The sequence below is a fragment of the Melanostigma gelatinosum genome, assembly GCF_949748355.1.
Source record: "Melanostigma gelatinosum genome assembly, chromosome: 2".
NCBI classification, from domain to species: Eukaryota; Metazoa; Chordata; class Actinopteri; order Perciformes; family Zoarcidae; genus Melanostigma; species Melanostigma gelatinosum.
This window is the reverse complement of record NC_136635.1, coordinates 2,204,453-2,219,320: the sequence shown is the minus strand read 5'-3', so window position 1 is coordinate 2,219,320 and position 14,868 is coordinate 2,204,453. Positions and strand designations below refer to the sequence as shown.

General features: G+C 43.2%; 1 protein-coding gene across 1 annotated transcript in view; it reads left to right on the top strand.

The window, feature by feature from the left end:
• The first annotated feature begins 6,230 nt into the window (after positions 1-6,230).
• chsy1 (chondroitin sulfate synthase 1) overlaps positions 6,231-14,868 on the top strand; it is a 53,405-nt gene continuing 44,767 nt past the window's right edge. The window contains exons 1-2 of the mRNA XM_079293087.1: positions 6,231-6,911; positions 11,710-12,205. Of these exons, the coding sequence (XP_079149213.1) occupies positions 6,601-6,911; positions 11,710-12,205 (807 nt within the window). The 5' untranslated portion in view covers positions 6,231-6,600. The remainder of the gene's footprint in view (positions 6,912-11,709; positions 12,206-14,868) is intronic.

Sequence of the window (14,868 nt, the reverse complement as noted above, 5' to 3'; positions counted from 1 at the left end):
TCGGCGATTGTGTGCGGTAGCCCCTTTCTCGCTATTCTGTAACCAGATATGAAGCCCGTAGTGCGTCATTTATAGACCAACACATGAATGAGACTCCAGTTGTTTTTGGCTGTTTTGTAACTCCTCCAATTTGGATATAAACAATGTAAGGGGCTTTTGACTTGCACTGGCTGCTTGGTGTTCAGGTGGCGACGTAAATAAGAGCTTCAGACTGTTAGCCAGAACCTCACTGCACACCACGCACTGTGGCTTTGGGGAATCTGCGTTGCCAATCCAAGTGAAGCCCAGACACAGATACTTTTCATCATATTTCCTCTTTTTTTCCCAGTCTGATGCTCACTCTCATTTCCTCTTTTTTCACCTTGACTCCGCGATGGGCCGATGTGCTCCCGATTTGTATGGGCTATCCCTTCCTCCTTTTCAGTCTCCTCCGTCTCATCTTCCTCTGACTCTGGCTCGATTTCTTCTCCCCCCAACGCACCTCTCCGTTCCCCTCGCCTCCGATTCCTCTCTCTCTCTCTGTCCCTCTCCTCTTTTACGACTGATAGCTTCAGATGTCCCACCTGACAGTTTTTAAATTAAAATTACATTTTTTTTTTATATTTAATATTATTACACCATCAGACCGCCATTACACTTTTTCTCTCGCGCACCCCCACTTTGGGAATCCCTGCTCTAGTCTAATGAGCAGACTTATAAACGCACTGTTACAACTCCTTCATAGTGTCATATTGCTTTTCGGAGAATTATGATGATAAGTTCATAGTAGATGCAAAAGTATACTTATGTACAATATATTATGTTGAACATTGTTGCTCCTGGATGGATCACAGCAACCCAATTATGTTCAACACAGCTCCATGTCCTTGGTCATGGTGCCACAGCACTTAAAAGAATAAACTTCATCATTCTCACAATTCTGACCCTTTGCTTTTTTATTAACAGCATTTACTTGTACTTTTACTTTCAATGAACAGGTTATGATGTTCATTTAATGTTCAGGTTGTGATGTACATTTAATATCAGAAAATTACTTTTGACACTTAAGTACTTTTGTACTTAAGTACAAAAAATATCAGATACTTTAAGACTTTTACTCAAGTAGTATTCTAATAGGTGACTTTTTACTTTTACTGGAGTAGTTTTCCAGTAAGGTATCTTTACTTTTACTCAAGTATGGCTTTTGAGTACTTTATACACCACTGCCCCAGACCCCCGGGGCCTTAAGGGTAACCTGGGTATTTCTCAACCTGGACCCTATTTTCTTCGGTTTTTGTGTGAAGTGAGTAATTGGGACAACAGTTTGTGATGTTGAAGGAGAACGTTCCAGTCTTAACAGGCTGTAATGTAATCGCTCAGGCCAACTCCTCGCCGGCGATGTACGTCGTCTCAAAGGGCTTCATGTGGCCACTGACGGGCTCAGACTGTTGGAAGAGTCTGATAATGTGCTCTATATATAACCCTCAACATTAGGGGGAAATAACATTTCTATACTTTATTGGAATTGAATGAGTAAAATACCTGGTTTGGATAAGTGAACAACCCCTTAGAGTAACCATTATAAACCTGCTCAGGTATGACCAACCACCTTCCACACACCAGGCAGGCGGACCCCCGTCTGACATCAGTTGTCGTGGTTGTCCCTATTCTCTAGAATCAAAGCTGCTGCTCCTTGAGGATTCAGCTCCTAGTGGTGGACAGGGGTGGGAATCGCCAGAGATCTGGCGATACGATATTATCGCAATACTTCGATATTATCACGATACTTTCACGATATTCTGAGTAGTGTGATAACATATATTGCGATTTATTACTTTTTTCAACTTCAAATGATGTCCCCAAAGGAAAACTGCGTCAACATGTTTTATCTGAGTTCTTTCTCTGATGTCTCCATCTTTGTTTCGACCAACTTCCTACCACTCACGCACGCAGACCCGGCACCTCTGCTGACCTCACCAGAAAACAACTCAGCACCATCTAGTGGATTGAAAAAGCAATTGATTTGATTTTTTTTATTAAAAAAAAAAAATTGTTTATATCATAAAGTATCGATACTTGGCGTCCGTGTAGCGATATAATATCGCCACGCGAAATATCGCGATACTATGCTGTATCGATTGCCCCCCCCACCCCTAGTAGTGGGTGGGGACTCTGATTGGGATTAGTGGCTCTGTGCATGTGACAACAATCTCACAAACTACCACAAAACTGGCCTGTATGGCAGGGAGGCAAGAACCGATCCTCGTCTGAAGAAGTGGCACACTCTCGTTTGTGCTTTGCAAGGAAACACCTGCCATGTCGCAAAAGCTTCGACGGTGAGATGAGACCAAGACTGAAGTCCAAGTGTCCACACCACCCAAAACACAGCATAGCTACTGTGAAGCATGGTGGTGGCCACGTTATATCATGGGGTGTTTCTCTTGGGACCGGACAATTCTCTAGGATTGACGGGAAAATGGATGCAGCCAGGTCCACCCACACGTTCCTGATGAAAAACTGTGTATATATATATATCTATATATATATCTATATACATATAGATATACCGTAACCATGAGGTTATATATATATATATATATATATATATATATATACACAGTTTATATATATATATATATATATATATATATATATATATATATAGTAGGGGTGCAACGGATCACAAACCTCACGGTCACGGTTCGGATCATTTTTCGGATCAACAAAGAAAAGGGGTGGAGACAAATATAACTTTGCTTACCATTTATTAATTAAAGAACTTCAAGAACACTTAAAGCAAAGAACTTTGGGCTGTAGTCTTACATGAAAACACAAATACTGAAAATGTCCAATTTGAAACAAAATGAAATAAATAACAAATAAAAATAAAAGTTTTTTAAGAATTTAAGAATGTTAATTTCTGTTAAGTTGAAGTGCAACATGAGGTATGTTGATACTCTCGTCCTTTGATGAATACTGAAAGAAACAGCCAGTGAGCTAGCTTCCACTGTTTACACTGAACTGAACTGCTCAGCAACAACTTGGGTCTGTGTTTACTTCCTGTCGGGTTATGTATTCAAATACACTGAAATAATGTTTACATTACTGTGAAACAGTCTACAACTTTACATTTGTTTTCAAAAAGATGAGAATATCTCCATTGTCTGGGGAGAGGGTCGACCTTTCTGTGGTGACTGGGATATTATTATTGGGCCTGTCTAGCTTTACTCTGCTGCTTCTGTCAGCACCTGCACCAGGTGTGTCTGTGACTCTCCCAGAGGGGGCGTGTCTGCAGATAACATAAAAATGAAGATTTGACTGACACCCTACAGCCCAATCAGAGCCTTCAGCCCATCCTATTGTGATACATAGTGTATGACATACAAAGTGCTGAACTCAAAGTTAATCTGGTGTTGATGGTCACAAGTTATCAGTCATTGTGCTTTTAAACCTACCAGGCTCAGAGCCCAGTCTCTCTCACACTTACTCTAAGAGAGGAGATGCTGACTCATCAGAAGGTAGTGTCCGGTTCATCAGAGGAAATCTCCCAAATCAGAATCAGAATCAGAATCAGAATCAGAATCAGAAACCGTTTATTGCCATAAATGTGAAATTAAACAAAAAGTAGCACCAAGCCACGGTCAACCAGACCTGAGGTGCAGTTGCCAGCCTGTCAGTAATCCAAGGTGGAACAGAAAGGTGCGTAGTGAGTAACCTCATGCTTCAGTATACTTTCAGGTGTTAATGTTTGAAACATCATATCAACAAGAAACAAAAAAGAATGGCCTCCAGAAACTAAATACTTGAAAAATAAACACGACTGTAAACAAAAAGGCATTTTGTTGCTGAGTATTTAAGATTTGAGTGTCCGATTTAATACATTGACACCATTTTTAATAAATTGCATTTCATTATGTGAAAAGAAAAGGCCCCCACCTCTGCACTTTCATTCAAATTCAAGCCCTAATATGACTATATTGTGTAAACAATGCATGTACAAGTAATTCATGAGATATTTTGATGGGTTTCAAAGAAGGTGTTTAATGGCATTAAGGAGCAAACAATCAACACACCACCAACCGAGTTAGTGTAGGCCACTCCAACGACCACATGGGGGCGCTCCAGACCAGAGAGCTGAGTATGTGGATGTTCTACTTGAAAATACCTTTTGGGGATATTTTCTTATGAAGCACTGAAGTATAGACGCTGTTGCAAAAGAAATAAACAACAAACAATTCTTAAAACCGTACAAAAATAAAAAATACAACACACATTATTATAATATGCATTATACTTTATTGTTACACGTTCACAATGAATTTCTTAGTTGCTTCACAGGATTTGTTTGTAATGTTTTATGTTTTTCACATAACGTGAACGCAGCATCGTTCAATCAGACTCCGGGGGCACAGCATAGACCAGCGGAAAGTAATTGGGTCTATGGCAGGAGTGTCAAACTCATCTCCACTCTGGGCCACATCAGCATCACGGCCCCTCAAAGGACCGGTTGTAACTGTAAGACTGTGTAACTAACTTCTCCCTAACATATTGTTAAATAACTCTCTCTGCATTTGATGATTGTTTATTCAAGTGTAAACATATTGTACATGCAGTTATATAAATGAAAAATGATATTTAAACACATTTCTGTTATTATAACATAAATCATTTTAATTTAGCGTTAAGAAACCCACATGACTCTATCAAAGATCAAACTATTAAAGAAAATAACAGACAAATATCAAACACAAGTTCTGACATTAACTTTGTTCAAAGCTGTTTGTTCACCTCTCTGCATCACTAATGTTCCTCCCTGTCGTCGTCCTGTGCATGCAGCTACATCCAAGAGCTGCTCACTGAGAGTCAGGTCTGATGAACATGGATAGATGATGTATCCGTGTTGTCTGTGCTTTCATCAACAGTTCATTACAAACACAAGTACCTGCTCGTCTCTCAGCTAGCTGTGTTATTAGATTGCTGCTAGTTCATCAACTGGGTCTGCGATGGTGTTTCTTCACAAACTGACATTTGTAAAAGTCTGTATCTGGTCGGAGCTCTGCTCACATACCTTCAGCATGCACTGGGCTGTAGCTGTGTAAATATATTCTGCTGTGATTGCAGTCTGCCTTTTAATTCTTGGACAGTTTGATGTTTTTCTTGGAGGCTAAATTTAGCTCCGTGTTTGGTGTCAAAATGCCGACGTGAATTGTATCCTTCATCACCGACACGCCTCATAACACAGAAGACAGACCCGTTTTTCTCCTTGAAGCACAAACATGTATTCACTTTCACATCTTTCATTACATTTTCTTCCCTCTGCATCAATTTTTCTCTTCGTGGACATTTTGGGATTATTTGTGGATCTTTTTCAATCGTTGGAAAACCTCTTTACGGGCTGTTGCCTCTCCTGTCCACCTGTTGTGATAGTTTTAATGTCGGTACACAGACAACATACTATCTCATAATTTCAACTTTATATCTCATAATTTCGACCATGGGGATACTTTTATTATCAAGTCTAATTTTTAATTATTTTTCCAAAAAAACAAAAAAAACAAAAATCTTTTTTTTATTTTAATTTTTTTTGTTGCTGGCGGATTCTCGGGTCACATAAAATTACGTGGCGGGCCGGATTCGGCCCGCGGGCCTTGAGTTTCACACATGTGGTCTATGGTAAAAGTGAACTACGACTCCCAGGGTGCATTTCTGCCAGATTCATCCAATCACCGATCTCACAATTATGTCACATGGGCCGGAAACCACAGGTGGAAGTTATTCACTATTTTGGGTATTTTTAGTTGAAGTCAGCAACTATGGCGCCGTGCTTTGCTAACAACAGCAACAGCGACGCGGTTTGAATTCGCTACCGCGCCTCAGACTGGATTGTTCTCCATGGCAACGGCAGCTGAGGCTCATGGGTATTGTAGTATTTCTAGCTGTTCGCCAATTAAAAGGACTGATACAACATGATTTCCCAGAAACAAAGTTGAAATGAAATCAGCTGGCCTTATCGTTTACATATATGATCGTTACATTATCTGGCAGTGTGTGTCTATCGTAAGCGACACCGAGGAAAGTAAAAAAAGAATGAGACGGAATGCAGAATGGTGAAACGTCCTTCCGGCCCCTCCCACCTCGAAGATGATACACCAAGCCAGCCAGTCAGAGCGCTTCTACGGAGAGCCGTTGGGTCAAACCACTGCTTGGTTAACCCCCCCCCCCCCCCCTTCGCAATCAGCGATCTCGACAGTCCGACATTCTTCCAATGGCAAGATAATGGTGATAATGGGGCCGCTATTCAAGGCGAAGAAAATAACGGCTGCATTTGTCGATCGGCGTTGAAGTTTTCCGATGGTCGCTAAGGACCGACAGCTGGATGAGCAGAGGAAGCAGCGGCAGAGAAGGGTTCAGGTGGCCGCTTCAAGGAGACCGCTGTGATGCTACGTAGGCAACTGAAAGAAAAGGGCTTTTCTACTATGAGAGAGTGTGTGTGAGCAACAGAGGAGCCCTACCCTTCTCTTTTTTCTTCTATTCATTTCATTTTTTTGTATTTTGATTGTCGTTTTGCTGTTTTGTTAGGCTACAGCGAGGATACACAGTGAGCTGGTGAAGTTTTGGGGAATGGCAGGTCGAAGCCGAAGAGCATGGTTTAGTGTTCTGCTGGGACTGGTGGTCGGGTTCACGCTGGCGTCCAGACTCATCCTACCCAGGGCGACGGAGCTGAAGAAAGCGGGACACAAGCGAAAGGCAAACCCGTCCGGCTGTGGGTTGAACGGGGGTCACAGAGCGGAATACAACGGGTTACTATGGCCTCTGCAAGATAACGGGTCACCGGCGACCGAGACACCTGGACCCAGGTCCAATACTTTCCTGTTCGTTGGTGTCATGACTGCACAGAAATACCTGAACAGCCGAGCGGTGGCGGCTCACAGGTACGTGACGTGTCTCATTTACCCACAATGAGCGAAGCGGTAACGGTCCCAACAGTCTGCTCTCTGTGTCCGCTGACCGGAGAGGACGTGGACCGAGGGTTCGGTTCACAGCCGCTTCATACTGTGTGTGTGTGTGTGTGTGTGTGTGTGTGTTAGGTAGCTAGCAGCCCTGATTTCTACCATCTCCAGCTGCTGTCATTGGTCGGGCCCAGCTCCGTTTCTGTCGTTTTAAGGGGATTCACAAGAAAACATGTAAGAGTTACAGCTCGTGCTGCGTGATTGGTCTGAAATGATAGAACACTTCTAACTGCTGACTCTCTACCTTTATGTCGCTAAGGTGAGCTTATCGAAGGCCACTCTGTCAGCACCACAAGTATTGAGGATCATATTGTGCCTCTTTATTGAAGCAACACGATGTAAACACTGAGCATTATATGGTTTTCTCCATCAATATTCTACATGTCTGCTTCATCCTTTTCGACACATTTCTCCAAACGTCTTTGTAAACTTTGGGTTAGGACTACAACTTGCATTGACAATCAGTCTGTTCATTATTTCTCCAGTTAATCGATTCATCATTTAGCCGATCAAATATCAGAAAATAGAGAAATGACACAATCACAATCTCCCACAGCCCTAGGTGATGCCTGTAAATATCTGGTTTTATCAGTCCAGAATCCCAAATGTGTTCAGTCAGAATATTGCACGTCTTTCTTTACAAATGACTTGAATGACTTGTTGATTATTCGTCTCCCAAGTGACTAGGTCAGGCTCACTTGATGTTGCACATAAGGTCCAGGGCTTCATGCCTCCCAGAGTTACTCAAGCCTTCTGACATCATCAGCCACCTGATGGAATCCCATCAGAGCTGTGACCTCACTGCTCCACAGAGTCCCACTGAGGACCTGCTTTGTTTCTGCAGTGTTTCCACTGAACATCTCCTGGACCTCAGACAGAAGCTCGTGACTCTCGTGTAGTCATTGCTGACTCCTGCTATGTTCAAGACCCACAAATAAGAGTTTTCCTCAACAACAAATGAAAGTGCAACTTAGACAAGCAGATCTCTAGAAGAGATTACGAGAGAGGATTGTTGTCCCGTGAAGCCTCCTGGGTTCCTAGGTTCAATAAGGACCCATCTGCACTGTGCTGTCAATGACCATCGGCAGCAGACACAGATGAGCTGTTTATTCTGTTAAAACTGTTCTTCTTTCAATTTCCTCTCAAAAACATTTGGAATGAATGGTTATTATTTTAGGCAGCTTGAATCATCATGTAAGCTGAGAGGAGATGTAGCCCTGCTTCTACATGGCAGACATGTGTGATTATTGTGAATGAGAGCAATAGAGCGCTGCAGGAATGAAATCCACACATGAGTCAGCATTTTTGCACTTGATATTCCCTTGTCTCAAAGTCAGTGGGTTATTTGAATGTGTTTTTGATTAAATACCTGTTTTCTTCGACAGTAAACGCCCCTGTGGTAAAGGTAGAGGCTTCTATGCGTCTGCCAACAAGTGCCTAAATGAGACGACTTCATGTCCTCCCTATAGAACACGAGTCCTTCTTTAGCTTAAAGGTGGAGACGTGAAGTCATGTGACCGTGGTGGAGTTCCTCTATAGCCTAGCGTTAGCTGTCTACCTTTTCTTTTAAATACACGTTATACTTTTAACTTCCGCTGATTGCATTCACACTTGTGAAGTCCTAAACGTGGTGTTGGTTTGTGAAGAATATCTTGCTGAACAAAACATGTACGTATCAAAAACCTCTGTTTTTCACAGAGTTTATTTTGTGCAATAATCCAAAATTTATATTCATGCAAGGAAAGGCCTGGCTCCTAGCTTCATCAGTGAGAGTGCTCCTGCTCTGCTGCAGCTTCTCATGGTGCTCACACACCGTCTGTCTAATAGGACGTATTTAAGAGACCTGACGGGACAGTCACACATGTCACTGTGCTCTCCTGCTGTCCATCAGCTTTTACTGGCTTTATTGTCCTCCAATAGTGAAGAAGCTGAATGGGATCTGATAGAAACGTGCCTCATAGAGCCATGTTTATTTCCACGTCATCTCCCACTTGATCAACGGCAAGACTTTGACTTCGTGAGTGGAGTGTGTTGTTTGCTGCGGTGTATCTACGAGTACGTCGGCTCATCCCTGCCTGGTGTAGCTGGGGCTGCGTTATATTCTAGAATCTAAAACAGAGCACTACCTGGACTGTCTGCCTCAGGTGCACTGAATGCACCGCATGACGGGGGTCAAGCAACGTCAACGCTAGCGCTCTGTCATCCGGTCCGCGCTGACTCGTCTTCTGCAGCTGAGGACTTGAGTGGACAGCGGCTCTCTGACCGGCCTTCACCAGGCTGACTGACAGCACACGTTTACTGAACCAGAGCCCCACGGGGAGAAATCCACAGCGTGTGTCGGCCCATGTAGTGATTCATTGATTTGATTTCCTCCGCAGACAGACTGGGTGATACGTTAATATAATGGAGCTGCTTTACTTGTGCTGCCTCTGTAGATAAGAGAGCTCACTGTGGAGATGCTTTTTCCTCTTGTGTTTGGAACTAGCTGACGTACGCTGCTACACAAGCTATTTGTGACTGCGTCAGGAGAGCGTGCTGCCAGCTGGCTGAATGTCCATTTAGTGCTGCACACACGTGGTCGATGAGAAGTGTCTACTCCACCAGTGATGACGTGCACAGGCATGTGTGTGTGTGATGAATGGAGGTCGTGGACGTGCTGTTATTTAGTGGCATTGTCGAGACATTTTTAGTGGTTTGTCAGAATGTTATTGTCGTGGACGTTCTGTCAAACCGCTGGAAGCAAACACCGAGTAAATCATCCGACACAGAGCTGGCAAACACTGTCTGTCTTTAGGCCTCCCGCCAAAGTATGGCTGGGCCATAATCATTCAATATGATAAGTTATCGTCTTGTGATGAAATCATACATCAAGATATCTTGATGCACAGTAGTATCGACTGAATTGATAATAACAAACACATTCTAACACAAAAGACTGAGAAAACCAGAAATATGTTGAGGGAATATCATTTGAAGATTGTGTTTCTGTTGAACATCAGACTTTACATTACCTCTGTTCAATGTGATCAACAAACTGTTAATTCACTTTAAAGTTCTTCATTAAATGAGAAAATAGTCAGTTATCTTCATTTGTCAAGTATTTCATTCACACAGGGAAATATGAAACCATGTGGTCATTTCATAGAGACTTTGTATTTACTGAACCACCAGAAAACATGCTATATCTATCTATATCGATAGATATAGATAGATATAAAACGACATATCACCAAAGCCACTCCCACCAAAATGTTCATGGTGAACGTAAACAACAAACATGTCTATTATGTAGTACTCACAGCTGTTAAGCTAGCAGCTGAGTGCACACAGGTAGACGGGCAGCTAGTCCGTCCAATCACTTCATTCGGGCTGATGGAGCGATGATACAGTCCTGTGACAGCCACAGATACCGGATCAGTTTCAGTCATCAGCGATGTATTTCTTTATTGTTGTCTGGATGTGAATGTTCCAGCTTTAACACATTCCTTACATCAAACACTCATGCAGAGGACATTTATTCAGCCTAATTTGTGCTGTCCACCCTCGGAAAGACACAAATGATGAATTTTATCAGCTGATCATATCAGTGTCCAGAATGTGAGACCATGTTGCGGCCTTTATGTACTTAATAGCGGCTGCACATGTGGATCACATCTGCATACACAGACAGTATGACCAAAAATGCATCTCACGGTATTTTGTAAGATTCTGGCGGTTTCACGGTATTTGTTTTCCGCGTGAAAGCATGAATTAATTAACCCCGAAAAGAACTGGCCAGCGAGCGGTGAACAGCTGTTTGTGTGGCATGTCTTCCGTTCCGTCACTTCCTGTTCCCTTCACCTACAGTCCCCTGGGTCCTAAGCCCCTCCCGGTACAGCTTCTTATCACCCTCTATGTAACAACGTACATTTATAACAAATACCACACATATTACGGTAATCAGCGTTGCATATGTGTCTGACTTTTGTTGTTCAGTCTTTGTTCATCCTGCATCGCTCTTTTCTGTTCTTTAATGTAACGTTACTGGAGCGACAGAGCCTCTCACAGCTGTTAGCGACTGTCAGCGAGCTTTACCCAGCATGCAGTTCGGCAGTGAAATTTTATAAATGTACAATTATTGGTGTTACAAATTGTTTGTGTCACAAACTGTTGTGTCGTGGTGTTTTGCCCTGTTAAAGCTCGTTAGTTGTGGGTTATTAATTGTTATAAAGTTATGACCATGACTTGGGTTCCCTCTCAATAAAGCTCCGCACGCAGCGCTCTCAGCGGCGAACAATATGTTTTGCTGCCTGTTGAAGAGTGACAGCAGTTGTTTCGGCTGTGCACTGGTATGACGGTATATGAAAAATGAATATCGTACAGGAAATTAAAACCGGTATACCTGTTGAACCGGTATACCGCCCAGCCCTAACAGACAGCCAGTGTAGCGAGTACAGACCCACAGAGCATCCCATGTCTGCATCTGTTTTCAGCTTTAACGCTTTGTACAGCAACTGAGACAACCAAAGGCTGTCTAGTATCTAACGAGAAGCACCAGAGGCATTAAGTGCAGAGTAATGTAGAGTATACAGACTGAACAGTACATAGTAATGTAGAATAAACAGTAAGGAGTGGATAAGAATATGCTAGATACTTTTTGACTGCGTTTCCTGTTATTATATGTTACAGATAATTCCACTTGCGTTTTCTGACTCCATCCGTTTGTCTTTGTGTGTTACAGGACATGGGCACAGACCATTCCAGGTCGCGTGGAGTTCTTCTCCAGTGAGGGCTCTGACACCTCCATACCTATTCCCATTGTGGCCCTGAGGAATGTGGATGACTCGTACCCACCACAGAAAAAGTCCTTTATGATGCTGAAGTACATGCACGACCATTACCTGGACAAGTACGAGTGGTTCATGAGGGCCGATGACGACGTCTACATCAAGAGTGAGAAGCTGGAGGGCTTCCTGCGCAGCCTCAACAGTAGCGAGGCCGTCTTCCTGGGCCAAACGGGCATGGGGGCCCGGGACGAGCTGGGGAAACTGGCCCTGGAGCCCGGAGAGAACTTCTGCATGGGGGGGCCAGGGGTCATCATGAGCCGCGAGGTCCTCAAGAGGATGGTGCCCCACATCAGAGAGTGTCTACAGGAGATGTACACCACCCATGAGGACGTGGAGGTGGGCCGGTGTGTCAGGAGGTTTGCCGGGGTCCAGTGTGTCTGGTCCTATGAGGTAAGACGGTTTCATTTTGTTCATTTTGTTATCATATTCTTTAATGTCGTTAGCTCGATTCAAGACTTAAGGACCCTGACATAGAAAAGTATGGATTTGTAAACTGCACACCAGACAGCACAGGGTCTTTACTGTCTGTGACTTGACTGTCTGTGACTTGACTGTCTGTGACTTTACTGTCTGTGACTTTACTGTCTGTGACTTTACTGTCTGACTTTACTGTCTGTGATCTTACTGTCTGTGATCTTACTGTCTGTGACTTTCCTGTCTGTGACTTTCCTGTCTGACTTTACTGTCTGTGACTTTACTGTCTGTGACTTTACTGTCTGACTTTACTGTCTGTGATCTTACTGTCTGTGATCTTACTGTCTGTGACTTTCCTGTCTGTGACTTTACTGTCTGACGTTACTGTCTGTGACCTTACTGTCTGTGACCTTACTGTCTGACTTTACTGTCTGGCTTCACTGTCTGTGACCGCACTGTCTGTGACCTTACTGTCTGACTTTACTGTCTGTGACTTTACTGTCTGTGACCTTACTGTCTGACTTCACTGTCTGTGACTTTACTGTCTGACTTTACTGTCTGACTTCACTGTCTGTGACTTTACTGTCTGTGACTTTACTGTCTGTGACTTTACTGTCTGTGACTTTACTGTCTGACTTTACTGTCTGTGATCTTACTGTCTGTGATCTTACTGTCTGTGACTTTACTGTCTGTGACTTTACTGTCTGTGACTTTGCTGTCTGTGAGTTTGCTGTCTGTGAGTTTGCTGTCTGTGAGTTTGCTGTCTGTGAGTTTGCTGTCTGTGAGTTTGCTGTCTGTGAGTTTGCTGTCTGTGGGTTTGCTGTCTGTGGTTTTGCTGTCTGTGACTTTACTGTCTGACTTTGCTGTCTGTGACTTTGCTGTCTGTGACTTTACTGTCTGTGACTTTACTGTCTGACTTTACTGTCTGTGATCTTACTGTCTGTGATCTTACTGTCTGTGACTTTCCTGTCTGTGACTTTACTGTCTGTGACTTTGCTGTCTGTGAGTTTGCTGTCTGTGAGTTTGCTGTCTGTGGGTTTGCTGTCTGTGGTTTTGCTGTCTGTGACTTTACTGTCTGACTTTACTGTCTGTGACTTTGCTGTCTGTGAGTTTGCTGTCTGTGAGTTTGCTGTCTGTGAGTTTGCTGTCTGTGAGTTTGCTGTCTGTGAGTTTGCTGTCTGTGGGTTTGCTGTCTGTGACTTTACTGTCTGTGATCTTACTGTCTGTGATCTTACTGTCTGTGATCTTACTGTCTGTGATCTTACTGTCTGTGATCTTACTGTCTGTGACTTCACTGTCTGTGACTTTACTGTCTGTGACCTTACTGTCTGTGACTTTACTGTCTGTGACTTTGCTGTCTGACTTTACGTATGCGTGACAGATAAGACCATCATCCAGCACGTGTGTGTAAATTGTCCTGGTAAAACATGGGCTATAAGAGTGATCGGCCAATCAGCTGATGGGTCGTTGCATCTCCAGTTTCAACGGTTGTTTTGCCGCTGGGTCGATTTGTGTCGTGTTAAGTGCAATAAGAGATCAGAGGCTGTGTAATTTGATTATGATCGCTGTAAGGTCGCACTGCTCCTTGTTTCTGAAGCGTGATGATCCTGCCCTGTGGGCTGACCTTTGACCTGGGCTTTTGGAATAGCATTCCATTGGCTGGTACACTCACTGAGTCCTGCCTTCACTGTTGTGTGATGTTTACACAACACGGTGTTGTGTAGTTTAGATCTCACGTATGTTGCCTGTGGTGGTTTGATTGCTTGCACATAAATGAGTCACCGCTGAGACTCACAAAGAAATATTCTCTCACAGCAATTTACATAGAAGTCAAGGGTGGAAAACACCTGGCATGTGTTCCTTCAAAGAGTGAAGTGGAGGCTGTGAGAGAAAAGAAGAGCACTTCCTGCTTCACTGTTGAGTCACTGTTGAGACTTGTCACTTGTGTGTGTTGTCACTGTAGGCCATGAGAAGAGCCATTACACACACTAACCACGTCAGCCCCATGTTGGGACAGAGCTGTGAAGAGCAGCCTGTTCTCTGACAGGTCTGGACATGTGCCGGAGACCTGGTGCTCATATGGCCGATGTTCACATGAACCACAGCCCTCTGCCACTAATGGAGTGAGTGAAGTGACAAAATCAGATCTGATGATCTTTTTCGTGTGCTCAACTTGAGTCTCAAGCTTTTGTATTTGTTTCAGGCCGCTGTGACCTGTTGCCTTTCAGGAACATGTTTGTTCAGTGTTGGTACATTGTAATACTGAAGTGTTTAAATGATACGTATTGTTATGATGACAGTAGTGTACCGAAGATGCTACCTCAGTCTGCCTTTGACGCTTCACTCCTGGAGTATTAGTAAAGAGTGTCCGTGTCACATGTGTTCATTTCAAAGTGTCAAGAAATTTAACTTCTTTATTTTACAGACAGATGTAGATTCTGGTTTCCTTTAGAATTCATAATAATTACAGATATTTGTGTCATTTATTTTGTAAAATATAGTTTTTGGTTTCAGTAAGGAGAGAAATGTCATTATTCTTGGATGCTCGATAGCTTAAGATCATGGCCAGAATGCACCAAATGGCATCATTAACAATAAATCACTTTGTGCCTCTGCACAACCTGGACACAAGTTTAAGA